We start from the raw sequence: 26,876 nt of genomic DNA, 5'->3' as shown, positions 1-26,876 counted from the left end.
TGGAAAAACAGTATTTTAACATTGCCATTGCTGAAGAATTGTACATCGCTTTAAGACCCAATTACTGATACTAATGTTACAAATACAGAGTTTAAATGCTTCTGGCAGTGTATTTCTGACAGGACTTCCTGCAAACAAAGCGCGTTATTTCAAATATTAAGCCCCAAATGGCATGTAATATCTATAAATACAGTAGCAGCGGTGAAAGTTACCCCTTCTCCGAACACAGCCATCCCCGATGAATGGTCAGGCACAGGACATACACATTTTAATGGAATGACAACTTCTAGTTCCAAAATGGTTCTTTGCTACAAAGTGCTGCTTTATTGGACATGTCAAAAGGGATAAATTACTTTTATTTTTTCAAAATCGTTTCAATTTAAAGTAACTTTTCCTTATTTTAACTAGTCATAACAGTGACATTTTTTAAAATTAAATAATTTTCTAAATAATAGTTTCAGAAGGCAAATATTTAGTACTCAAACAGAAAACTTATAATTTATCTTTTGTTCACTTAAATCCAGCTTTTTACAGTAAAGTAAGTGAAACTTGGCAATGCAGGGGAAAATGCAAAGGTACATTATAAAGCTTATTGTATGAAATCAGTTTGATTGTTGGATATGTAAACACTGACTATTAAAACAAAACATCTTTTGAGATGAAGCACAGAAAATACAATCCTAATAGTTCTCTAAAAATATATGTAATAAAGTTATTTTATTTGGACAAGATACTGTGCAAGTTATGCAAAACCTATTACAGTAATTAATGCAAACATGTTATTTATGGTACTCCCACAATGTATGTAGAAACCAGAAATCTCTAATCACATACTGGAAAGACCAACTTTTTTTTAAACAGTAAAGCATCTTAAATCTTCGTTCACATTTGGACTTGGAAACAGTGCTTTCCTTGGCATTAAAATACCAAATATATTCTTTAAATACGTGCAAACATAATCTTTACTTCTACAAACACAGTACTGAGACCACACCACACTGCTCATCATATAAAAATAATTCCATACACAGTCACACACAGAGGAAAAATGATTGTAAACTGCTGCAAGGGGAAAAACGTGGTACCTTCCTGAAGCTATCAGGAGAGGCTTTTTCAGCACTTCTCAAGGACAGAATTTCAAACAACAATTTCACATCACAGCCAAATTACGGTAAGACAGGGGAAAAAAGCTTATTTTGAGAATAAGAAGTAGTTTCTTTTAAAAGACAGGATGAATTAATCACTTACTGAAAATAAAGCACAGAGCTTCATTCTGAACCTGCATTAGTATACGTTGGCAACCTCCGCTGATATCAGTAAAGTTGGTTTGCATTCCTACCACTGTGAAGTCAGACTCTTATTTAAGACTTCCTCTTGTCTTTTACACTATGAAAGCCTTATTTGCAGTGATCTGGCACACAGCCTAACTCCTCAAGTGTCTGGTGCCTTCCAACCTCATCAGGTAGGCATCTGTATACCTCCCTTGTGGTTCTGGTTAAGATGGAGACAAAACATCATTCACCACCATTTGGACTAGCAATTTGGAATGAGACTTTGTCACTTAGACTGAGTAGGAGCATGCTCTCTACATAGCCTCGCTGAAACCAGTGGTTCTGCTTCTTGATTAAGATATTGCTCATTGTGAGCAAACACAGCATCTAATTTTACTGATGGGAGCAAGAACAGCACGAGCCACACTACATGCTTATATAAGCGGGACTCCTGTAAGCAGAGTTATGTGCGTGTATAAATGCTTGTTCAACCAGGACCAGTTATGTTTGCCTGTAATTCATTTAAATTCATATGACATCTTCACCTCTGCTCAAATATGAATCTAAAGAATAGTGTGCAAGGGGTGTGACTGTGAGAGAAATGTAGGGAAGGAAAGAAATGTAATGTTCATTTAAAAAAAAGTTAATTCAGTGACCATCTGCAAAAATGTTCACATTTCTATGGTTGTGTAGCAGCTATGGTAAAGGGTCAGAAATATGTTGTGGCTAAAAAGCTTGCCTGCTTCGACAAAACTATTAGCTCTATCAAGTCACATTTTACACCTGATGTAGTAGAAGAAATCAGTATTTAAAATACCCCATTGTAAATTCCAGTTCAGTAAAATATATTAGTAGCACAAAAAGGTCATGTTTTTCTCTCCAGGCAAGAGACATTTAGTTACTTTTGAAATTATACTGACTACTGTTTGTTTGCAACATGTAGATGGCAACAACTTAACAAGTAACAGCATTTCTGTCCGGTTCTTGACTTTCACTGACCATCAGAGGGGTTTTAGAATGTTCTGTTTTCCCTTTACTCTCCTCATCTTCTAAATCCTTTGATACTGCAGGGTTTTCCTCAGAAGCGTCAGGTACAGCGACCCTGGCTGCTTCAGTTGCATTTCCTCTGACTGTAATGTGCTCCCATCCACCCTGTGAAGTATCAATAAAGAAATATAAAACGAGAAACACCACCCTGCAATTACACTATCTGATGTGATGCTTTTCGTACACTACCAGTTTTATACTATTTTTTCGTGAGGAAAGTAATCCTGCTCTGGGCTGAATCAGAAAAAAGGCTCCTTGTAAAACAATACACAACACAACACAACATGCCGCCCTGACAGTGAGGTATAGAGGTAGTAAGCTTGAGCATTATTTTTATTACAGGGGACTGAGGTTAGTAGGGTCAGGTGTTCATAACAGAGCTATGGCAGGTTTTCCATCAACTTAAAAGGGGTCAAAACCTTGAAACAGCCTTTCCCAAAACATTGCTGGTAACGCAGGGAACAACGAGGAACAATCATGTGCAGACTTGGGAGGAAACAATTTTTTTAAAATAGTACTTACTTTACTAATTTTTCTGTTATAACTTTGAAATTACCTCTTTAAAATGAATACTTATCAAATGCAAACAAATGACTTCCCAGCTCTAATTGCATAACCCATTACATTTACTTAAAAAAGAAACCTAAAACTGAAGAACAAAGGTCAATTTCCTGCAGGTATATGCAAGCTTTAGGAAGCTTGCCAGCTGGAGCAGGATGGCACTTTCCTTTCTAAGCCGGCCTGTAGGTATTTGGATACGTAGCTTTTAGGCAGTATGATGCCACCAGCACTTACCCCAATACCATAATCCCATGAGAGGCCTTTAGGTTCCATTGGCTGAACACCAGTCCGATGGCAGACGGTCCCACAGCTCAAACTGTGACTTCCTTGCACCTTGTCAGCTATCACCCAGACCTCAAGAAAGCAAAGACAGGCAATAAATGTGCTCTTTGTGCTGCTTTTCCCCCAACATGAAAATGTAGGTCTGGCCACTTTCAGAAACTAGTCTTGATATTGCATAGACCAAAACTGCTCTAATTTAGCCAGAGAGACAGCCAAACAACCAACCAGATACCAGTGTTATAATTAAAACATTGCCAGATAGTAAGACTTGGCAGTAAAGACATTAAATATATAAAATAACCTCGTTTAAAAAATATAAAAATAAATTTATGAGGCTTTTTACAGCAAAGGGCCGGCTGTATCACAATTTCATTGGCATGATTTTTGTCTTGCCATCAGGATTCCAGCATTTAGAAAATCACCTTGTAGAATAATGTTAGTTAAACAAAAACAATTCTGAAGAACATGTCATTTAATTACAAAAGTATGTTAAGTGTAATTTTTAATAAACTAATGAGATACAAGGAAGCTTAATACACACCTGGTCCAGGGGCCCTACAGACATTTTACGGATATTATTTGAAACAGGATCCCAAGTAGATCCTTGAGGGTAGCTTGGTGTGATACCTTGCCGGTACCAAAGATTGCCTGTAAAGTAAATAGTCCTGGTTACAGCTCAGGATGTCGGCTTTGTATGAAGTGCTAATAAACAACGAAACAGATCAGCAGTTAATACTTTCTGTGTTCTGTGGAAATGCGTTATGGTTTTGACTAATGTGTGAAAGACAAAGAAGTTCCTACTTTGGAATTTGTATTTCTATAGTCATTCTTTATAACTTTTCTAGAAAACAGCAAATACTCTGTTTTGTAAAATTTCTTAGAGAAAAATGTTCATATAAGGAGCTATGCACTAGAGAAGTAAAGCAAAGGAGGCTGGTGTTAATGTTTCTTTTACAAAAGGAAGGTTCATAATTTATCTTGCAATGATGGTGCTATTTCTAGTTTTTTCAACAGGAAGATATTCCTCTTCAGTTTTGTACGTTATGGGGTTTCAGACAAAATCTTGCCAAGCAATTCTCTGAGATTCATCTATCTCCTCCCCCCAAGAATTGCACAGATGCTGGACTGTTGCTATCTAAGGCACTATCAGACATAACAAAAAACAAGTCTTCAAAATCAGTAATTATGTGGGCTGCCTCAACTACTCCATCTCTTTCAATAAGAAATATTACACCTCTTGGAGCAATAGTAATCATCTGTCCAAGCAGAAGCTCTAACTTAGCCCCTCCTTTTTAAATCAAGCTGATGTATATTGATTTTTTTTTTTTGGTAACACTGATAAATGATATTTGAAACTCCTTACCATTTTTATCCAACACAAACACAGACGTTCGTCCTACTGAGACTTGTTTTAACTTTTGTTTTTGAGGTGAAGGAATATGGTACCAACAGTCACCTAAAGGTCAGAAATACTTGAGTAAAACATTGAGAAAACAGAATTCTGTATGAGAAATCTTGGAGATGTCTGCCATTGCAATACATAGCTGTGCAAGAAAGCTGTGACTGCCATTACACAATGTATTTTTACTAGCTTGTTTTTAGAAACAAACTCTTTAAATCACACAGTGAAGAGCAAATTAACTGCTATAATTATCATCAGTATTGTTCATATGCACCGTTTTGCACAGCTATGGGAAAGGCCTCTGCTAAACAGATTTGTCTTTTTCAGACATGGCAGTGTAGTAGAGCTTACATGATGTACAAGATGAAGACTGTACCGAAGAAGTGCAAGTACTCACCTGCAGGTTTCTTTGGAGACACTGAACCCCGATAGAAGGCAGAACCATCTCTGGCAATAGCCCACACTTGGTAAAATGCTCCAATTGAGATGGAAATGAAGGGCTGATCTGTTCCCACATGAAGCCAGGATGTTCCCTAGCAAATCATGGAAGATGAATTATGAAGTAACGGTTAAAAACTCCCCAACAAAATATCGCTGATTATTGCCAAATGGGAAAAACCCTAGATAGTGAAAAGTACTCTGGAGAATAATTTCCGTACCTTGTGACTAACAAAAACAGGTTCTCTGATCCTCAAAGATACTTGGACATTTAACTCTCTGAAATCAGTAGCTGTGTTGAACTGTAACTGGGCCTTTTCTGTTGAAATTGCTGGAATGTAGGCACCTACATGTCTCTGAGCTACAGCCCTTTCGGGTTTGTTTTGATTTTTTCAATAGCCCCTTTTTTTATTACACAGAAAAACAGTCTCACAAAAATTGACTGATATGGGGCTTCAGATTCCAGAGACAGAATTCCAGTTCTTGGTATTGCAGTGCCATACAGATCCATGCCACTGTAGCTGACTGAACAGGAAGAAAAAAAAATCCTACAAATTTTCAACTTCTTGCAGGTTTTCTCCAAATTCCATTAAAGTATATCATTAGTGGGTTTTCCCCCCCGTTATAAATATGGCTTACAATTAGCCACAATCAACCCTAATTTGGTGTTTCAGCACGTCTCTTATTAGGAAAGCAGTATTCCTATTGAAGTTACTGGCACTATTTGTTCCTTTCTGCATACTTTAGTGGATGTTGGCTCAATAAATCTGTCCCAGTTCACAGAAAAATCTGTAGGTACGTCCAGGCCCACCTGCCTTTTAAGTTAGCACAGTCATTTCCAGGCCAGAAAAGTCAATGGACAAACTCCTACTGATGTTAACAGGCATTAAACTGGGATCATACTTGAGAGAAACTCTATCCCTGGGCAGTTTATTTAAATGGGATAGGCGCATTGTCAACAATTTTAAAAAAAAGAGGAACTAAGCTATCAGTGCAGAAAGTGGAAGTAAAATGCTTCATGAGAAGTTATATAGGGGCTGAAAGAGACTCCTGCAGGTGACGTGGCACAAGCCAAGACAGATTATGCAAGAGAAGCGCTATTGTAAGGAATGCTGGCAGCAAACTGTGTCATGGTTGACGGGCAAGAACTTTCAAATCTGGAACATAAAAGGGAAAAAAAATAACAAGGTGCTATAAGAGAAGGCACTGCATGATTGTGTGTACGTACTTGCATCATTACATTAAATACATCAATAAGGCTGTAAAAATAAATGGGGAGCCTTACAGCTGGATTTTGCTGTGTCACTCCAAGCCTGCAGAGCACGTCTCCTTTGTCACTGATTGCCCACAGTGCTACTGCTTCTTCATCATCTGCATCTGAACTGGGAATTATGGAGATGTCCCACAGGGTAACAGGAGGCACTTCCAGCCATGGCCCGTTGGTGACTATCTTACATTTTCTGAAGCAAAAAGACCCCAAACCCGTCAGAAGTATGTACTTACTATAACTGAGTTTTGTGTCCCAGTCTACTGTTGACTTTAGTGCAAACAATCCTGAAATCTTTTCATTAAGTAGGTAAAATAAGTATTAGTATTTTTAATTTGAAAGGCGTTTACAACAATCAATCATGTTTTACATCAGGTTTTCAATGTTGACATATTACTGATTTCTCAGAACTGCTCTTTTTTAAAACAAATGTGACATTATAAAACCAAGGCCACCCAAGAAGCCTGCAGCTTGTGTTACAATGCTCCCCAGCTCTCCAAATCTCACTGGGCAAGAGCTGGATAATGAATATTTTACCCCAGCTGAGAATCCCATTGCAGAGAGAACACACCTGGTTCACTCTTTCCTCTGTCTTGGTTAAGGGAAGCATTTTACAATTAGTTTTTTGGTGGAGCCTGTTAAAAAGTTATGTAGCATCTTTAGGTGTATTTTGTCTGTGGAAACTGCAACCAAGTAGTGCTGTCTATTGGGGAAACTACATTAGATTCTATCATCACAACAGTAATGTCTGTGTATGAAGAATGCCCTAAAAAACTCAGGACATTCCTCTGTTCTCCAGTTCTGGAAAACTGGTTCCAGTCCTGAGCTGTTCCCTATTTGTTTTCAATTTTCAATTGATAGTTAAAACAAGAGGAAATGTTTAGGCTTGAGGGTATTTCTCAAGTTGCTTATTTTATTTCAAGTCACCGTTCTGGTGACTGGATGTCATTTGTTTTGTTGCACATCCTGCAATAACAACAACAGTTTGATGCTTCAGGACCTTACTTCAAAGATTTTGGTAAAAGGGCCACTAGCTTTGTAGCCTCAAAAACAAACAGAACAATGTGGAACTAAGTTCACAGCAATTTATTAGCACAGCTATTAGCTGCTCTAGTATAGAAAGCACAGAAAAGCTGGAAAAACAGCGAATGCACAGACTTTCCCTGTTTAATAGAATAGAATATAGCAGCAGTTTGCTATTTTCCAGGTTTTACCTGAATATAATGTACTGGGACTTAAATGGGGTTGGATTGTCTGTGGCCTAGTAAGCAGTACGTGGAATTCCTATGTTAAAACTATTAATATACAAGACACATTACCAGTGTTGCAAGTGACCTAGTATGTACTAATATACCTAGTCTCTACTATTCCTTAATCATTTACCATAAGGAAAATTAGATATCGAGAATAACTAGCTGACTTTATCTACAGATCCCACAAAATCAAATAGAGTGTCTACCTGTAATGGCTTAAATTAAAGCCATAATGCTAAAGATCATCAGTGTCTCTACTGGAGATGGGTTATTTACTGCAGGTTGCTTTACTACTGCTTTTGTTGATTAGACGATGACACTCTTCCCTCATAACTAAAGGAGAGTTCTAAGGAACAGTTATAACATAACTGTTATGTTATATATATACATATATGTTATATATAACAATAACATCAACAGTTATTGAGATTCAAAACTCTTATTTGTGTCTTAGCTGCTCACCTTGCCCAGCGCCTCCGTCGGACAAAGTCTTTCATTGTCTTGTGACCATGGTAGGACCTACCAAAACAGATTTAAATAGGTGTTCATGAGGATGTTAGAGCATCTGCAACATCAGCGCCAGCCTGACAGCACTACCTACCTGCCCACCAGACATTCCTGCTGACTTTAAAATACATTAAACTATAGTTTGCTAAGCTCATCTTGCTGCCCAACCTCCCAGCAAATTTCAGTGTTAGTGTCCCCGTAAAAAGGGAGAAATCAAGGCACAATTGTCCCTGTTAAAGCACAGTTAATGTGCAAAACAGCAAACAAGAAGAAACGAGGGCTTAAATATGGCATTTGCCTGCCAGTATTTTAGGTAGAAGGTATCTCCTTACGCTGGAAAGTCTGCTGCATACTGCCAGCCTTCCCGATCAGTTCCGCCTGAAGCATTGAAATCAATATACCAATCGGATACCTATTGTCAAAAGGAGACAGTAAGAATAACAAGCACAATCAACACCTAATGTGTAATAAAAATAACCTCCTCTGATATTTCCCCCCAGCTTTTGGAGCGTAAAAACTTGCTAGAAACCTTCTAATACTTGCAATATAAATTCATACAGAGGTTCCCAAGTCTTTTTAATTCAGTTGAAAAGGATCAGAAGAGAAATCTAAGTCCCACTAAACAAAAAAATCCCACTCCGTGCTTAACATTCTTTTGACTACAGAAGATTATCACTATGGGGAAACCAAGGTTAAATGTTACAACAAATCCAGGAAGAAAGTCTGGGTCACTTGAGCCCAAGTCTTGTATCCTACTTATAAGCTTTGCCCTCTTAGCAAAAAGACTTTTAAGACAAAATTTACCCAAGACCACTGAGGGGAAGGAGGCTTGGTATTGATTTTTGTACATTCCTGCAGGCCAGATGCATCACTCCACATGTATCTGTCTGTGGGCAGACCTCTGTGGTGAAACAGTGTATAAAGAATGCAAGGTCATTTAAAATTGAGAATTTAAAATGCGAAGGATGAAAAGCCTGTTTGTAGCACTTCCTACTGTCATACATGAAAGAGTCTTCCATCACAAATCTCTGTATTTATAAATATCCTGTGAATGATGAGGGTAGTGGGAAAGAATCTGTACAATTGCTTCCAATTCCACCAAACCTGAGGACCATGTAAACTTTCCTCTGTAGAGTGATATTTCTCACTCCTAATTAAAACTGGAATGAGAATCCTGAATTTCTCTGGCATAGATACCCATATATGTGGATGCTTTTTCAATACTTCTGTTCAAATATACTATTCAAGGACCCAATGTATTCAGCACAATATGTATATGAATATATAGATCATAATAAGAACTTTGCTGTATGGCCTTAATAATGAAAAATGTTGCAAGCAGGCACACTTTGTGCACTCACAAAGCACAAATCTGCTATGTTTTGCTACAAATGCATTTTGAATGGATATTCACAAATCTAGAAAATTGAGAAACACTGCTCCTTCCATCTCAGGTTAACAATAAATGGAAGGAGACTGAAGACAGAATAACTATAACTACTCTGAAAAGCTAGAACAAACCCCTTGTTTCATCTGACAGTAGTAAAAAATTACAATAAATAAATACAATAAATTGAGTAAATAACCTGCTGCTATATCCAGTGACTGGGTTCCACCGTTGGTTCTCATAAATGTAAACACACTTCACATCTGACTGCGTATAAATGTTATCAGCACTACTGGCCAGTCCTGTGAGGGATAAATTATTTGGATTATAGTAAAGCTAAACCTTAAACACACTACAGTTTAAATTCCAATAGTCACAGTACTATCGCTGATTATCCTATTTCTCACTCTTAAGCTGAAAATATAAATATAAAACTGCAATACCAATTCCTTCCTAATGCCTGGCCTGTTCACTCTGTAACCCTACATGTTAGGCTCAAGGAAGGACAGCTGAAATAGCCTGAATAGCTGACCCAGTCAGGAAGATTAGTAAGAAATGTGCACACCGCAGTAGACCAACTGTCCATACCTTGAATGAAGCCACCTCCATATCCACCAGTATAAACCCAGGCTGTGTGATCGTACCCTACGCCCCACACTATGCCTCGGTTATTGCACTCTATCAGTCGAAGATGACCTCCAACTTGACGCCAAAACCTGCCAGAAAGGGAAAATATTTTACACTTATTCTGCACCACATCCATCAGGAATGTACGCCTTCCCCTCCTACAACTCAACGATCTTAAGGACAGGCAACTTTATATGCTCATTTGTTCAACCTCTGTGCGATCTGTAAGTGAAGGCAGTTGCCAGTTGAAAGCATTTCCCTCTGAACAACTACTGAAGAGTCAGCTGGCAGGGACCTGTCTGCCTCCACTTGGAATTTTCAGGCTTTGAAGTATTTTACTTTCCTTTTATTTTATGGCTTGTTTTAGATTTTTTTTTTTTCAAACACTAGTTAGGATGATCTTGCTAGAATCTTTATGTCTCAGTGGCTGTCAGCTGCCTCGGCTTTAACTTTATTCTCTTTTTTTTAAAATCTAGGAACTGCTTTTATCTAACAAGAAAACAAATGACTTGTATGTTTGCTGTGGAGCTTGGTAAAAACAACGGCTATTCTCCTAATCTTTGCAGGTTAATCCTTTTCTGGGGCTTTAAACAGCCAGCTGGCTGTGGTACTTTTCTGGGGAAGAATGGGGCAAATAAAGAGATTGCAGAGGAGTATTTTATTCGTCAGAATGAGAGGAGATCATCTAGGTCACGGATCCCTCAAACTAAGATGCAAGAGCACATCAGCTTTGTGATTTGCCAGATGTTGAAGGTGCTCTACCCTGAAGGAAAAGGACTAAAGGAACTCTGAGGTATTATTCAAAGACATTTTGTGCAAGTGACTTGAAACTGAGGATATTTTTTAAATTGGCCTTTAACCCGTTCAGAGGCTGGTATTTTTTTCTTGAAGAGTTTGCAGTACTACATCGTCACAGTTGTAACACAAACTGTAAAGGAGCTGCTCCTGGACTGTAGTGACTATGGAGGACTGAGAATTTTGGATTTCCTGACTCAGATAAAACTGAAAGCTCAAATTACATTACAATTACAGTGATTAGGTTTACTCTTAGTCTAGGCCATCTCTTAAATTAAATAATTATGGCATTAAAGATGCAATCACAAAGAAATGGGATCTCAATGAGAAAGGCTTTTGAAATCACATGAATAGCTCCAGCATCTAAGAATTAAAACATGATTTGGTGAATTTCTTCAGATGTATTTCTGAATATGAAGGCAGCCTTGTAACTGACAGACACCTGCAGTGTACTAGACACTCCAACAGCCTATCAAAGCCACTGACTTGACAGGAAAGAGAGTCTTTGCTGGATGGCATCCCATGCAGAAAGAACAGCTTCTGAAACCTCTTACATTTGATCACACGGCATCAGGTGTGGTCCAGCCTCCAGTTCAGGACTTGGCTCACTAACAAAGATGTCTCCTTTACAAGTAACTGACCAAATGGCATGGTGAGAAGGAGGGCCTTGAATCCGTCTGCTTTCACAACAGGACATGTTCAGCAAAGACAGCTACAAAACAAGAAGCAGAGAACCAAAAGCTTCTGTTTACATGAGAACAAAAATTTCCACAGATGCTTCGGGATTACAAAACAAAGCTTTACCTTTGCAGGTTCTTGCAAATCAGCAAAGTGAATTAGCAGCTTTTTCTCAAAGGCACTGGAATTCAGTGTTTTAGAAATTAACGCAATCACTGGAATCAATATGGTTTGCAGTATCTCATTGTTATGAAGTGTCTTTCAGGTTTTCTATTGCTTCAGTATATCTATGCCTGCCTGCCTATAAGAGACTCTGCAACAGTGACAACAGGCTAACAGTTGTTCTACCAATCCAAAGAATAGACTAACAGAATTAAACTCCTAACTCATTTGTAGCCTAATTGTTATCCAGAGATCGGAAGGGAAGGAAAAACAATATTGGTTTTACTGTGGGTAACTGCAGCATCAGAAAGCATGTGAACTCCAGAGAAGGTACGAAGCCTCAGGTGCCAAACAGACTGTTTCAATACCTAAATTGTGAAAATAGATAAATAGCCTAGATACCATAAATGTGACGCTGAGATTTCAGAGACTAGCTTCTATGTTTTATTTCAGATATTGCCAGTTTGAAATGAAAAATTCCCAGAATTACCCAGTCATGCATTTCTTGCTCTGTTGTGGCTGCTAGGCGGATCGGCCACCGCTGCTTCGTCCTTTCAGGTGTATACAGTGCAAAGGAATGCTTGGCTTCATTCAGAACTTCAACTATAATAGTGACTTCATTCAGGAACACGTGGATATACTAAGACAAGAGGAAAAAAAAAAAACTGCGACTAAGGCAAATTCAGATATACCTTCCTTAGTGTCAGCATTTTTGCACTTCAGGACTATGAACAGGGCATTCCTGCTGAGGATGGCCTGGTGCAGAAGGAACAGGGCTCAATTTCCAGTCCTGGGACTACCTCTGATTCATACTGCATTAACCCTATTTATGAAGGCCCTGGCCAGCCAAGCTTGGCTCTTTCTTCACAATCAAGAACGTTTTGAACTTCCAAAAGAATTCCTAATTGGTGCAAAGCCAATGGCTTAAGCAATGTGGATGGCTGCTGACTCAGTATTTCTGACATAGCGTCCACACAGCTGCAGCTTAGAAAAGCTTGCAATTTGCTAATACCCTGGGCTACCTTTGAACTGGTTCCTAAAATTTAGAACAACAGCATACCGTAATTGGCCTCCCATAAGAAAACTGTTTTCCCTTCAAAGGTTTTCCTTTGCCAAATGCAATTCTCTCAAGGATCTCAAGCTGAACACACCTTTTTCTCCTCATGATACATGTAATAGATGAACAGGATGCTGTCGCGCATTCCATCGCTCCCAGTGAACTGCTCAAGTGCAACTCGAACATCCATCCATTTATGAGGCTTCCAATTCCTCCACCATTGCAAGGTCCCAGTTTTAACCCAAACCGACTGCAATGCAAACACAAATTTACAGGAGTAAGGAAACTGCATGACTCCTTTCTCCCAAATACTATTTTTTGTGACCACAAGAAATGGTCTCATTAGCAGGACTAACCTGCTGCAGGTTAGCCAGTATCGTATCAGTTAATTCTGACACAGAGTAAACCAGAGTGTTCAGGAAGCGGAAGACAAAATGAAAAGTGACAAAAGTGGATAGAAAGGTGCTGAAATAACATGTGTACATCAGTATTAAGTTTTACTTCTGCAAGAATACAACAGCACAGAGACACTAATTGACTCTAGAGTGCTCCTTGTTATAATGCAATTTCTGTCCAGACTTTAAAGGCTTTTGACATAATCTTTTAAAACTTGATTAAACCCCTGGACTCCGAGTGTTTTTAATCAAATGAATTCCAGATGTCATTTGGCAATTAGCAATAAAGGGATCAACAATGTAAATGAATCTGAAAAGAGCCAAGGAGTCATAACAAAGGGAACATCAAACAAAAGTGCTGCTATTTAAGTTCTGCTATTGACGTTTGCACCATTGCTTTATTTACGCAAGTTACATTAATCCCTTAATGGTTACAGGGAGGGAAAGTTCACCTACTCGAGTCACAGGTTCAGTTATGAAGCCTCATCTTGTGGTGGAATAATTGATACAATGTTCCACTGTTGCAAATATTTCTCTGTGGATTTGAGGTTTCAACGTACTCAGATAATGCTGGCTAGTGCTTCATCTGCTCCTACACAAAACTATCAGCTAATGTTTTTAGATGAAGATTGCTGCGCCACATTTGATAAGCTGCTACTTCCCTGCAGGGAGCTCAGACATGATAATCCAGGAAAGTTGTCATAGACAGAAATAAGGACAGGAATATAAAGCTGACAGTAAGTTCAGATCAGTACATGAGAAATATATTATTGATGCCCAGTATCAGTGTTTAGCAGAGAAGAGACACAAGTCCTCACTGCTTACCTGCTCAATAGCCTGTTCGTAATGCCTAAAATTCTCCAGTTCCCGCTTTGTCCTTTCACTGAGCTGCTGAAAAATCTGCTTTCGCCACGCTGCTGTCTGTGCAGGAGTGATAGACAGAGATAGAGATTGCACAGAGGATGACAAACCTAGAACAGAACCAAAACCAATAAACTCCAGTGAGCTTTGAATACAGTTCTGTGAAAGGTAAAACATGATGTTGCTTTGAACACTGGACTGAATCAACTCAGTCTAACATAATTTTTCTAATTATTATACTTTGGAATCAATGTATTACAGCCAAACTTTGTAAATGATGCATAGAAATGGGATCACTAGATGATTATATAGAATCTTTCAAAGCCATAACCCTGTAAAAATGGGAGTTTTGTCACTGAACTGCAAGATAATTAGACAATACAATGCATTAAGAGTTACACTGTTATTAAATACTGAGATGCCACAGTTCATAGCTTATTTAGAAAATACGGTTATATTCAACTGTCTTTCAAGAATCTAAATTCTAACACCATGCAGTTATCAGCTTGGCTCACAGTCACAATGCCTCTGAGCAATTTCTGTATCTTACCCTTGTCTCAGTAGGAATAGTAGGAGCAAGGCAGTTACTTGTGGCATCTGCATCTCTCACAAGAGCCCTTTTCCCTGCTTTTAGTTAGTATTCAGTGATATTAGGAGTTTTGCCTGAAGTTGCAGTTTCAGTGCCATTAAAAATTAGATGCAGATCCAGCACAGATTATTTTACAAAACTCTTACAGAAACTCAGAGAAAATATCACCTTTACATTTATATACCTCAATCTCAAAGTGCTGTACAGCTAAATACATGCAGCGCTATCCTCAGACAGGGAGCCTGCGTATTAACAAACTCAGTAAGAGTAAATGGGTTATCAGAAGTTTTGTGCCATGGTTTTGTTAAAAAAAAAAAAACAACAAACCCAAACCAACATTTTTCTTAAAGAGCAGTGGGAATTGGGGTCTGTTGTGGTGACTGGGTAGTACCTGATGGAACAGTGAACCACTTCAATGGGCTGTGCAAATCTACAAGACAGCCTCCCCCAGACACCCAGGCCCACAGTGGGTGCTCATCGCCTCCATACTGTTCTTCAGCTCCCACTGAGAATATGCCAAGGGAAGACAGGCTGGATGTGTCTGCAAAGCTGCTGACAGAAAGGACTGGATGCTTTTGGGCCTCCTTCAAGTCAATGTTTGTCCACTGCAGTTCTGCAGAAGTATTTGGGTTTGTAGATGATTTATGCATTTCAAGATTAGCTTTCTCATTATTAGTTGTAGTATCGGTGGCTTCTCCTTGATCAGAGTCCAGAGGATCCACAGTCAAACTTGCATGTATTTCTGTTGTCTGGTTGCCTGTGCCATTACCATTTCTGCTGGCTGCAGCTCCCATCGGGGGAGTGTTGGCAAGATTCACAGGTACGCTTGGAAGCTCTGTATCAGAGGAAGTATCTGCATCACCCTGAATGATTGCGTGTGCTTGATTCTGAATATCATCAGTAAAGAAACAGCCAGCACTGAAGGACAAATAGATAATTAATTAACTATAACTCAAAGCATTATAAATTAGCACAGGCCTGAGACCAGCGACATACAGAAATCATCCTAGTGTTTCTGCTTTAGGAGAGAAACAGCAGACTTATTTTCTGAAGGTCAAACACTGTCATCAAGAGAAAAGTGTCCAACACAAATCTGGCAGACCACTCTAGTAAACCTGAAACATAGGAAGGCATTTCATTGATCTTTTCAAACAATTGGTGGTGTTGGCTGTCTACAACTCTCAGGAAAACACTGAAGCAACATCACATTTTTCAGATATGAAATAATGAATAGGATTTTTTAAAGCCCATTAACAACTTCATGATTTTTGTTTTAGCTAAAGAGGGATTCTACTCAGTGCACACTCTGACTCAAAGAAGCAGCTTCTGCAGCACCCCCAGCTTCACTGGCATGTCTTGCAAGGCCAAGAGGCCAGCAGCCAGTGGGGAGTTACTGATTTATCTCTCTAGGAAAGGAAACATACAGTGACGCTCAGGAGAAGGATAACTCCCAAGCAGAGTTGTCACTGATACTTCACAGGTAATGTTTTCTCTTATTAGGAACTAGTTCCAGAGAATGGTAGTAAAGCCCAAAGAAACATGCTCCACTGCAAGCATGCAGTGAATTCCAAAGTGGGAGCTTCAGTTTCTACTCCAAGTGCGACTACTGCTACTTACTGTTAATTTTAATGGTAAAACCCGCAAATGCTTTTTGGCATACATAATGATTAGAGATGCTTCCCCGCTCCTCCCTGCCTGTTCCATTTGAATGTAAAGAAATATCTCCTAGCATTGAAACTTGGCATATAAAGTCCCAAGCAGGTATTTTCACTGAGTACCTGAGCAGACTTGTTGAGCTCCCGGTCTGAGATCTGTCACTCTCTCGGCCAGATACAATTGCCTTCCATGTCTTCCCACTGAGCTCACTTGGTGTGACACCTTGCCGAAAATAAATTGCTCTGTCATCGCAGCCGATTCCCCAGACCTAGGGAAGGAGAGAGCTTGGTGAAGGAAACGCCATGGAACACAGGTAGATACCAGCTACCAAAAAGGCTCAGTAGTGGAAAATACAGCACAAAAATCTGCTGGAAACAGCATTTTCCCTTTGTGTTCTTCCTTCATGCTGATGCTGTAGGTGCAGTATAAAGTTCTGTACCATCAAGAGAAAACTGTTTGCACCTGAATGTGCCATACAAGAGGCATGCTGACTGTTCATCTTCTGGTGAGGAATTCAGCCACGCATTCCTTCCTAGCAGTTCAAGTGCACGGACCTCTTGTTCAGCTGTCCGTACTGGCACTGCTGACAGTCCTCAACACGTATGAATACTGCCTGTACAACGGGGAACATAAACAGCCTTACAATTGCTACACAGCTGTCTTACCTGGTTATTTAAGCCTACAGTTACCATCATCATTTCTCCAACCATTTCAATCCAGCTTGTTCCACAAGGATTATGTGAGTTCACTCCTCTTCTAAACCACACCTACAACAGCAACAGTAAAAAGTCTAAATTTTGCTCCTTCTGCATTAGCAAACAGACAGCTGGAATTTGGCTTCTTTAGTGGGTTAGTCTTAATCTCTAATACTGACTTGCCGCAGTGCCTTAAGAAGTCTCTTACCTCCTTGGTTCTTTTTTGCAACCAGGTAAAGATGAAATAGTTCTCTTAATAGTACCCACACTGCATGTCCTCGTGACCAACTACAGGCAGAATAGCCCACAAGGAGACTTTCTGTTATGACTTTCTGTGACAGAGTTGTTTCTCTGACATTGGAAAAATACCTTCTATTGCATGTCAACCGTAGGCTATTTTTGGTCACTCTGAATGGGCTTCTAAATAGTGTTCTTGTATTCAAACCTCAGAAGCAGAGCTCACGGAGGGAACTGTCGGAGCGATCTTTTCAGTGGTACAGCTCTTTAAATTGTTTTCCCTTAGATTAGTTTTAACTATCCAAAAGGTTTGGTGGACCAGGTACCTGGCAAAATTTCCATGTGTATTTAGCGCATAGTCATATAGTGGTAAGCAGCTACTTTAGAAGTTATTGGTTGAATCACATAATAGACTGTATTTGACTATCCTGTGGCAGATCTGAAGAAAAACATGTTAGCTTATCTACATTTATTATAGTGGTTTTATCTGGCAGATGGAGCAGCCTGGACACAGTCTGTTGCCACGGCTCAGCTGACAAGCAGTAACTCATTAAACCAGAGTAACTCAATTACTTTAAACTACAATACATGCACAGAATTCATCTGTGTCTTTGAATTTAATATGAAGGGATTTGATTGCAACCAGCACAACAGTACTCTAGTATATTCTTCAAGACTTTCAAGACTCCCTGTGAGGAGTAGGGAGTTGGACTCGATGGTCCTTATGGGTCCCTTCCAACCTGAGATATTCTATAATTCTAAGTTAAAACCCCAGTAAGAAAGTCATCACACGTATGCATAACAGATATGTCACTTAATAAATACAAAAGAACTCCATCAAAAGTCTGATGAAGAGGGAACAGTTACAGTAGGAAGATTAAAAAAAAGGACCATATAGAAAAGTGTAGATGAAAATATTCCCCTGTGCCACTTTAGACGTAACCTTCAGACCATGTGGAAACAAGACTGAGTAGCTTGGAATCCCTTCAATTTCAAAGCTTAATATCCCTTAGAAGTAGGCCCCTTATTACATCCCCACCCCACTACCACATCGGTCTGACTTGGGTTTAGAAAATTCCTTCCAAGAGAAAAGCAGAAATTCTTCCTTAAATTAAACGCAACTATGTATATCACAAACCACGGGACATTCCTGTAACAGCAAGGGCAACTAGAATCCCCAAACCATGGGGCTAGTGAGTCCAAATCACCAATGTTTCCTGAGAGTAACGTGTCTGTTTGAGAAAGCAGATAGAAAAAGAGCAGGAAAAACCAGAACCAAGAGCATGACCCCTCTTACTTTTCTATCCTTTGTAACACACCACACCACATCAACACCCACAGAGACATGCATAATCCCATTTTCAGAGCTTGGAGACTCCACAATAGTCCAGGAAATTCCTGCAAGAAACAAAAAACAGAAGGCATTGTAGGTTAGTTTCTTATTCAACACTACAGACATCAAAGGGGTTTCAGCTAAATTTAAGAAACTTCACCTTGAGGGTTATTCCTGTCAATCCCTTCTCTCACAATGGCTTGCCCTTCCCAAAGAGTTGCCCAAAGGAGGTCATAAGGTCCACAGCTGATCTGTACAACTTCACCAGGAGTGGTGATTAAGGACCACATGGAACCTTCTGGATTGTGATGGCAGACATTTTCTCTGTACCATACCTAGACAAGTTTAAAAAAAAAACAAATAAAACTTAGAGAAGTATCACTACAACAATGAAACCATTGAGACAAGCATGAAGACAAACTGGAAAGAACAGCCTTCCTTTAACAACAGGATTTTTTTTACACAGTGTATGTACTTTGACCTTTAAAGGTGTTTTTTTTTAATGTTGATTATGCAGTTGAAGACTATTCCCTTATGTACTAAGGGAGGAGGCTAGCTACAGACTAGCTTTCATCATGGAAGCAAATCTGCCCTGTGTGCAGTAACCTATTGCTACAAGTTCTGTGTATGTTTCAATGTTTAAAAAACATTTCTGTATATTTCCGGACATGTCATATAAACCAAGCATAAACAAATACATAAAACAAAAATGTTACTGTTAGATGACAGCCCAACCTCACTTTCACTGAGAAGAGCTTGCCACAATATGGGCAAAAAATTCCATTCTCTGTGCAGCCTTCAGTGACAACCAGTCCATTTGCTAGTCTTGGTCCTACTGTCTGTGCGCTTTTCTATAGATCACAGTCAAGACAGGAAGGTCAATCATAGAAAGGATCTTGCAGTAGTCGTATGAATGCTCCAAAGCATGACTGCTGAGTGTTAAATCCTAATTTTTAGAAACACTTGATTTCTCTGAGGACTTTTACTTGGGAAATGAAAGCATTTTACAATGTCAATAAATAAGCCTGTAGAGTGGGATGCTTGTCACTTATTACTAGGAAGTATGAGGCACAGGGAATTTTATTTAAACAATTCGACCAATATTGCTTGCCTATTCAGGCAGTGCCAAGCGTGACTCAAATCTCAGGCTATCTGTTAAAAGTATTATGTTCTTCCCTGTGAGACCACAAGTTAGAAATTTTCCAGAGACAAAGGAATGTCAGACACATGCTGTAAGGATGAAGGAAGGAAGGAAGGAAGGAAAGCAAGGATCAAATCTTTGCAGCACTGAGCAGAACAAGAGAGACCTTATGGTAGGCCTAAAAACAACAAAAACAAAGATGTATAGTTTTCAATAGAAAATAATGTGAAAACATTCCAGAGCTGGATTCCACGTTGCCAAGTCAGGAGGTTACCATTTTCTGATCAGTAAGTCTTAGAAAACTATTTTGTAAACTCTTTATTGAATCATTCCTGACTCTCCACCACAGAGACATGGCACAACGCTTTGTGAGAATCTTTATCAGGTTTTAAGGCTCATTCTCTTTGTTACCAGTGCCATAGTCTGCATTCTGGGCATTTTTCAGGATATAAGACACTACTCAACCCAAGTTTTTAACCTGTTTGTAGAGGTTTAAGGCTTCCATAAAACAGCAATCCTATGAGATACCAAGCCTCTCCATTTACAGCACAAGTTGTTGCACAATGTAGTCCCAAAGCAGCCTCTGCCAGATGCACAGTGTATTTCCTTACAGGCATAAGACAATAACAAACCTGCCTTGCTTTAAAAGCATTTAACTCCATTTCAGTAGTAATTTATATTAGAAAACTTAGGGAACATGCACATACCCTTCCTTGTAAAGAAACCACCCATACTGATAAATGGCCAAGAGGCTCATCAGTGATTTCCCATCCTCCAATGGAGATGTCATTGAAAGGGTCTGGCAGCTGGTCCGGATCATCATGTGATACAAGCTGAAACAAAGAGAAGGAAGATCGAGAAGAGGAGAAAATACACTGCAAACAGGTAGGTGATTTGGCTGGTGGCCTAACTTGTTTCTTGCAGATTGTTTTATATATCACTTACTAAAGTGGCTGAGCATGAAGATTCTTCCCCTCATTCAAGGCTGCTATATGCAGAGTCGGGGGAAACGCTGCCAAAGCAGCACGAAGAAGTCTGTGTTTCATCCCCTAACTAAGGGAAATTTTTACTCACAGAACAGTGCACAGACACGTTCTTTGAATTGGAAAGCTGGAACATCAAAAGTTACGATTTTTGTATGGTCTTAGAATGGAACAACAATTATTAAAGAGCAGTTATTCATACAGGTAAAGGACACAGCTGGTGAATGATGTGAGCCGCGTGCCACCTTGAAGGAGAGTGCTTTGTCAAACAACCAATGAAAGTTAAAAAGTTGGTTTGAAATTTGCAAAGCAGTTGAGCATCTATCTCCAACTGCATTACCACAAGTTTCTATGAAAAAGCCAAGACTTCCATTTATGCTTGCAAGTATTACAAGTTGGAAGTCAAGGAATCCACGTCCAGCCTACAGAGCAGTGATAAAAAATTAATTTCACTGCACTTATAATTGATTATTTCAGAAAATCAGTTTATTTAATATTTAAAAGATATCCAGAACCTTCGCCCAAACGTCCCGTGATTTGTATCTCCTGTATCTGATCCACCTCCTGCGTCTGACACAAGAATTCCATTTCTTATCCTTTGTGTAGGTGCTGGGGAAGTCTATGGCATAAGTCCAGCCCTGCAAACAGAGGTTTTCTTTTATGAAAATCAGGACCAAGGGAAAGCTTGAAATTGTAACTCGGAGCAATTCTGCCCAAGAGTCACTCCTACAAATACAGTACAAGTTACTGTGCACGTCTCAACAGCCCTGACTAACAGATCAGCTAATTCCACGAATGATTTATGAATCATGTCCAGATTCCTCTGCACGATACACACAAAACAAAGACACAGTAAACCGTTTTACTTTCTTCATAGTAAAGATCTTAAATAACAATGGGAGCCAGTTGCCAGCATTTCGTGGCCTGATCAAAAGAAAAAAGCTCCTGTAGACTTCAAAAGCCTTCAAGTAAGATCCTTCCTTGTGTTGTATTATAGCTGAGCTATTTCCCAGAAAGAAGCAGCTATGGGAAGGTAAGTGCCTTTTATTTTTACAGACCCTTTACACTTCTATAAAAGTGCCTTTTATTTTACAGACTAAGGATTCCCAGAATAGATCTCTTTTTGGTTATGTTCACCTACCCCTTTCTCTGTTGGTTCCCCTCCAATATTTTCATCCACATACCAGTCAGACTCCCACTCCCAGTGTGGTGAAGGCAGTGTGAAACTATCAAGCTGCTGATGCTTTAGCCCGCTCACATCACTCCACTGCCAGCGGTCGCTGGGCAGTAATTTCTCACAAAAGCCACCAACTGGGTTCCAGCGCTGCCAGAAATAATAAATAAAATACTTTATTTGAGATCACATCATCTCATTGGACATCTGCAGGGAGTCATAAATGATACATTTCTTATTTTCTGCAGTAGAAGAGGAGTAAATTCCTGGGGTGAATGAGAAAATGTTCACACTGTAAGCCCCTACCTAACATATTTGGAGGAAGCTTTTTTAAGTATCAAAGAAGGGCTGACTGCAGAATGAGTCCCAACCAAGTCATCTTCAGCTACATAAATAGGAACATCTGATGATAAATTTTACTACTATCAGTGCTATTTTCTGTGGTGATGTATGGCACCATGATACAGCACCATTAAGATAATGCTGTATAGGTGGCTTTGGGATCTTTAGTCTACTCCCCATTAGAAAGATGATTAGTATCCTGCCTGCACTAGAGAAACAGCATAGCTTCTGTTCTGGAAACTATGTCAAGAGAACTACCTCAGTAGATCTTCCCTGCATCTTATGTTATACCAAGAGGGTTTTTTTTTTCAAATCTGGCTTTAATCAGTTACAGAACAAATAACTTCTAGGGTTTTCACCAATGCAGCTGTGATTTTTCTTCCCCCCCCCCCCGAAACAGTGGCAAAATTTGTCATGTGACGTCTTACATTTTAGGGCGCATGGAAAACAAGTGGTTCAAAATCCTTCTATAATTTCTTATGCAAAATATTATTCACTTTTACTAGGAACTGCCTAAATTGCTTTGCATATCATCTGTAAATTATTTGAGTTTAATTTTGTCGTTGTTAGCTCTTGCAGAATATTTCCTTTTGTGCTTTCTAGTATTTTGTTTTCCATTTTTTCATAGCCTAGAACAAACAACACAAAAGTTTTAAAATAACAAATTAAATAAAATTTAAAGCTTTGCATTTTAAAGAACATGTTTACATAACAAAAGGAACATTCTTAAATGGCTGGAAAGTTGTATCAATGTTAAATAATGCATAAAATCAATTTGTTGTCTTTCTACCCATACAGATAATTTAATGTCTTTTCTCAACTTACATTTATTCCATTGCCTATTAGAAATTAGAGAAATATGCTCAAGAAAATAACTCCGTTTTCTTTCTCATATAACTTTTGGTTAACTTAAAACCAAAATAGATAAAATTTCCTTTAAATTACTATTTTAAAGACAACCTTTTGAAGTACATCACATAAGGATCGTATTAACGTTTGTATGCAAAAACCTGGAAACATTGTACTTTAATGGAGAGTTATGCCTTTATTAGAGAATTCTTTGAAACATTAAAAAATAGTATTTTCTTAAGCATAATACATTTTTGATAATGTATCTTGGTTGCCTAGATGTTACACTGGACGTTTTCTTGAGGGGATTGTCTATTTGTCCCTAAGGAAAGGAAAACATCAGGTGAAAAGGGTGAATGTTCCAGTCTGAAATGGCTCCTGTAAAACAGGCTATAATGCACGCTGGTGTTGCTTTTAGTAAAAGCAGGGAAGTGTCACCTTCCTTTTGGATTTAAAATAATACTAAAAGAATAACCTGCTATTTGGCACATATATACTCTTCAGAAAATGAAAACAAATACAACCAAACAATCTTCCTGTGAGAAAAACACATACAGACAGCTGACATACAGCTTTGCTATCATTCCTTTCTGATGAGTATGTGGCAGCATGATAGAGGCCCCCATAACGCTTCATACCTGATTCTCATAGGTTTCTTCCTGGTATCTAATAGGGACGTCACCCGAGAACACATAGGTGTACACTTGATGATCACAGGCTATCCCCCAGCAGCACTGTTTGACGGCAGAGACCCGTTTGAATTCCAGCTGTGTGTCCTTACAGAGCTCCCAGTACTGGCCAACAGTAGACAGGGTGTAAACCCTCCCAAAAATGTCAACAGCCCACAGAAGGGAACTGGGCATGGCCATGTCTGAAAGGCAAAAAGGAGGCATTAATGAAAATGACAGCTTTAAAAAATGGATCTTGAAGCTGCTGCAGATCAGTTCTGCTCTAAGCCATTGTTGGTCAAAATAAAGATGTAAAGAATGATCTTTTAAAAAGAGCCCATGCAAAGCTGGCAGCCAGATCTCTTTTAGTCAGAGCAGTGCAGTTACACCTCTTAGATGGCTCTGAAATCCATGCGAAAGACCCAGCTACAGGCACACTGTTGTCTATCCCACAAGAGCTCACAACATGAACAGGACAGCTTTGGCAGGCTGAGGACAGACGTCAGCACTGAACTGAGATGAAGTAGCATGGACCATTTTACAGCAGAAGGCTTTGCCCTCAAGAGCTGGTAATGCTGGTGGTGCTACACACACCGCTCATCTCAGTTCCACAAAGCCATATCTTACAATACCTCCTTCTCAGCCCCGCCTCGGTGTATGCCAACATAGTGACACAGGTACAACGGAGAAGATGTGAAAGGGAGCTCCTCCATAAGAACCCATCTAGTTTTAATCCACGGACATATTACCTACTGCTGCCAGCAAACCTATTTCCAAAGCATTCTGGTGACCACTTTGGGATCTGATCTTTATTTAATAAACATAGGTGTGATATTTATTTAAGTATACATAGAGCATGGTTTGACAGCAGAGACCTGGTTGAGTTCCATTTCAGTTTTATCACTTAATAGCCTGCCATTTTCCGGGCACTGCTGTCCTACCCTTCATCAAGGGGTCAGCATTTTAAGTCAGGTCCTTTTAGAAGGCAAGAAAGGCCAGCATATTTCTGTAATTTGGCCTTCTAGGCACCATTAAACAAGTCTCAGTTGTTCTGTACGTCTGACAGCCAGAACTGCTGATGAGTATTTTTAACTCTGCTTCCAGTTCTATTAACTACGCCATGGGGGATGAGGAAGGGAAAGGTAGAAAAGACGACTCAGATCCAACCCAATAAAAGAAAAGAGGAATCCTTGCTTGGAGCCAGCATGAAACACTGCTTGTTTGTTGTCAAAGGGCAACTGTGCTTTCAACACAAGAGCCTAAGGAGACTTGCCTGCCTGCTTTCTGACTGATAACAAGTGGTGGTACAGAGGGTTTAACTTGTACCGTGTATTTGAACAGCAGAGGTGAAACTGCAGAGAATCTGGAAACAGCTAGGCCAGTGTCAAAGAACAGCCAGTAAGTTCACCTGCGATCCCAGGGAGGATGTTTCAGAATTCTTTGATTCCTAGAACTGCTGCTGGTCAGTACTGAAAAACCTGCATCCACCAGGTAAATAACAGGTAACAGGGAGAAGAAAATTTATAGCAGCAGAGAACAAGCAAGGCCAGGGGAACGTCACAAGCAAAATTGGTTGTGGCAGCATAACTATGATGAATCCTCTAGTTTTGAGGTTTTTTTTCTTGTTGTTGCTGAATATGAAGGCATGTATTACTGCCTTTGTCTGCACTTGGACCAGCATTTATCCTCTTTATATCCTGCCTTTCAGTGTTAGTAAAAGTAGGATAGTACAGAAGGACAAAGTACGGAAAAAATGGAATGGAGCAAAGAGAAGATGAGGTAAAAATTACAATGTGTGTATCACTGGGAAAATAAAGGCCACGAAAATGAGCCTTTCAGTATTAGCACTTGAAATTCTGCAAAGCAGTCTTTAGAACAGAGGAAAATATTATTCATTTAATCTTAAGCAACCAGAACGCCAGCAGGTCTGGGGTAAAGGAAGTATTATGGATAATGCAATGAGGATCTCTGCCCTGTCAGATAATAAAGTGATGCTTGGGTCTGTTAAAGGCGAGGGCCTGTACCTGGAATAATGGTCCAGGCAGGCAGAAAAGTACCTGGAATAGGCAGAAAAAGGTAGTGAAAGTTCCAAAGATGATGAAGTTAGGAAAAGCACAGTTGGGACAGAATTAAGATAATCCGGGCAGATGCAACTGGATTAAAATACTCAAGGCAGCCAAGATAAGTGAGAGTTTCTGCCTCTTTTTTCTTCTGAACTTTTGGGACAGGGTGTTTAGGGAATCCTGGGAAAATCCCAAATGCATTTGGGATTACAAACGACTTCAAGGACTTCAGTGTAGGCCCTTTCACACCTGTTATGCTGCATAAAATGAAGACAAATACTGCTTGATTTTGAAGGATGCTCAGAGCTTGTGGCTCACGTGCATTTCAGCAAATGCAGAAGTTGCCCAATATTGTCAGGGGACTGGCAAAAAATCACACCCACACTTGCTAAAATCTCCGTCATCCCCCCGCTCAGCCAGGTAATTTCTGACAGAACGACAACTACTTAAATTGAGACGATACGTCGTTAACTAAAATTTCCAGCTGCCTGGCATAACACTGATTGCTACAGAATTCACGAAAGCTATCCCAACTCCGTGCGTTTTGTAGAAGTAACGAAGTTCCCGAGCAGGGAGGGGCCGCGCCCCGCCCCCAGCCCGCGGCGGCATCTCGCCCCGGCGCGGGCGGGGGCGCGGCCCCGCAGGACGCGGCTTGTTCGAGGCGGCACGCGCAGGCAAGCTTCGCCTCCCGTTCAAACCACCGCCCCTGGCAAGCTCAGCCGCTACCCGTACAGAGCCCCCCAGGCGCTGCCGCGCACCCGCGGGGACCCCAAAGCGCCCCGCGACGCCGGGAGCAAGCCGGGGTGCGGGCAGCGGCGGCGCACGCTGCTCCTTCAGGCGGGCATTAAGGACAGATCGGCTTAACAGCGCCGGCGGGGCCGCTCGGCGGCGGGGCCGGCCCGCGGGCCTGCCTAGGCCGCCATGGCGGCCGGCGAGGGCGCCCACTGCCCCCCCCCCGCCCCGCTCCCAGCTGCCCAGCCCCAGCCCCAGCCCGGCCCCTCGGGGCTTGCCCGTCACCTGCCTCCCGACGGAAGGACTCGCCTCGCCTCGTCTCGCCGCACCGCGCCCCGCCAGGGCCGCCCCGCCAGCGGCGCGGAGGCAGAGGCCGGCGGAGAGGGCCGCGCCCCTACTGGCTGCGCCGCCGCGCGGCGGCCCC

At 40.3% G+C, this 26,876-nt stretch overlaps 1 protein-coding gene across 2 annotated transcripts; it reads right to left on the bottom strand.

Moving 5' to 3' along the window:
* Nucleotides 1-298: 298 nt before the first annotated feature.
* TECPR1 (tectonin beta-propeller repeat containing 1) lies at nt 299-26,876 on the bottom strand. Of its 2 annotated transcripts, XM_064461704.1 has the most exons (25): nt 26,738-26,876; nt 23,628-23,860; nt 21,766-21,948; nt 21,140-21,262; nt 20,349-20,474; nt 18,661-18,835; nt 18,465-18,565; nt 16,901-17,002; nt 16,358-16,503; nt 14,971-15,497; nt 13,955-14,100; nt 12,829-12,984; nt 12,168-12,317; nt 11,392-11,549; nt 10,004-10,131; nt 9,615-9,717; nt 8,833-8,929; nt 8,361-8,440; nt 7,984-8,040; nt 6,287-6,461; nt 4,961-5,096; nt 4,525-4,617; nt 3,703-3,809; nt 3,114-3,233; nt 299-2,423 (listed from the first exon to the last, which is right to left on the bottom strand). In XM_064461704.1, exons 2-25 carry the CDS (start codon nt 23,856-23,858, stop codon nt 2,226-2,228), a joined length of 3,618 nt encoding a protein of 1,205 aa, XP_064317774.1. In that variant the 5' UTR covers nt 23,859-23,860; nt 26,738-26,876; the 3' UTR covers nt 299-2,225. The 2 variants fall into 2 exon arrangements, with proteins under 2 accessions (XP_064317774.1, XP_064317775.1); XM_064461705.1 differs by lacking the exons at nt 299-2,423; nt 3,114-3,233; nt 6,287-6,461 and having other exon boundaries at nt 3,705-3,809.

The sequence above is a fragment of the Phalacrocorax carbo genome, chromosome 10, assembly GCF_963921805.1.
Source record: "Phalacrocorax carbo chromosome 10, bPhaCar2.1, whole genome shotgun sequence".
Taxonomy (NCBI): Eukaryota; Metazoa; Chordata; class Aves; order Suliformes; family Phalacrocoracidae; genus Phalacrocorax; species Phalacrocorax carbo.
Note: the sequence above shows the minus strand (reverse complement) of the source record. Positions and strands in the feature narration are given on the sequence as shown.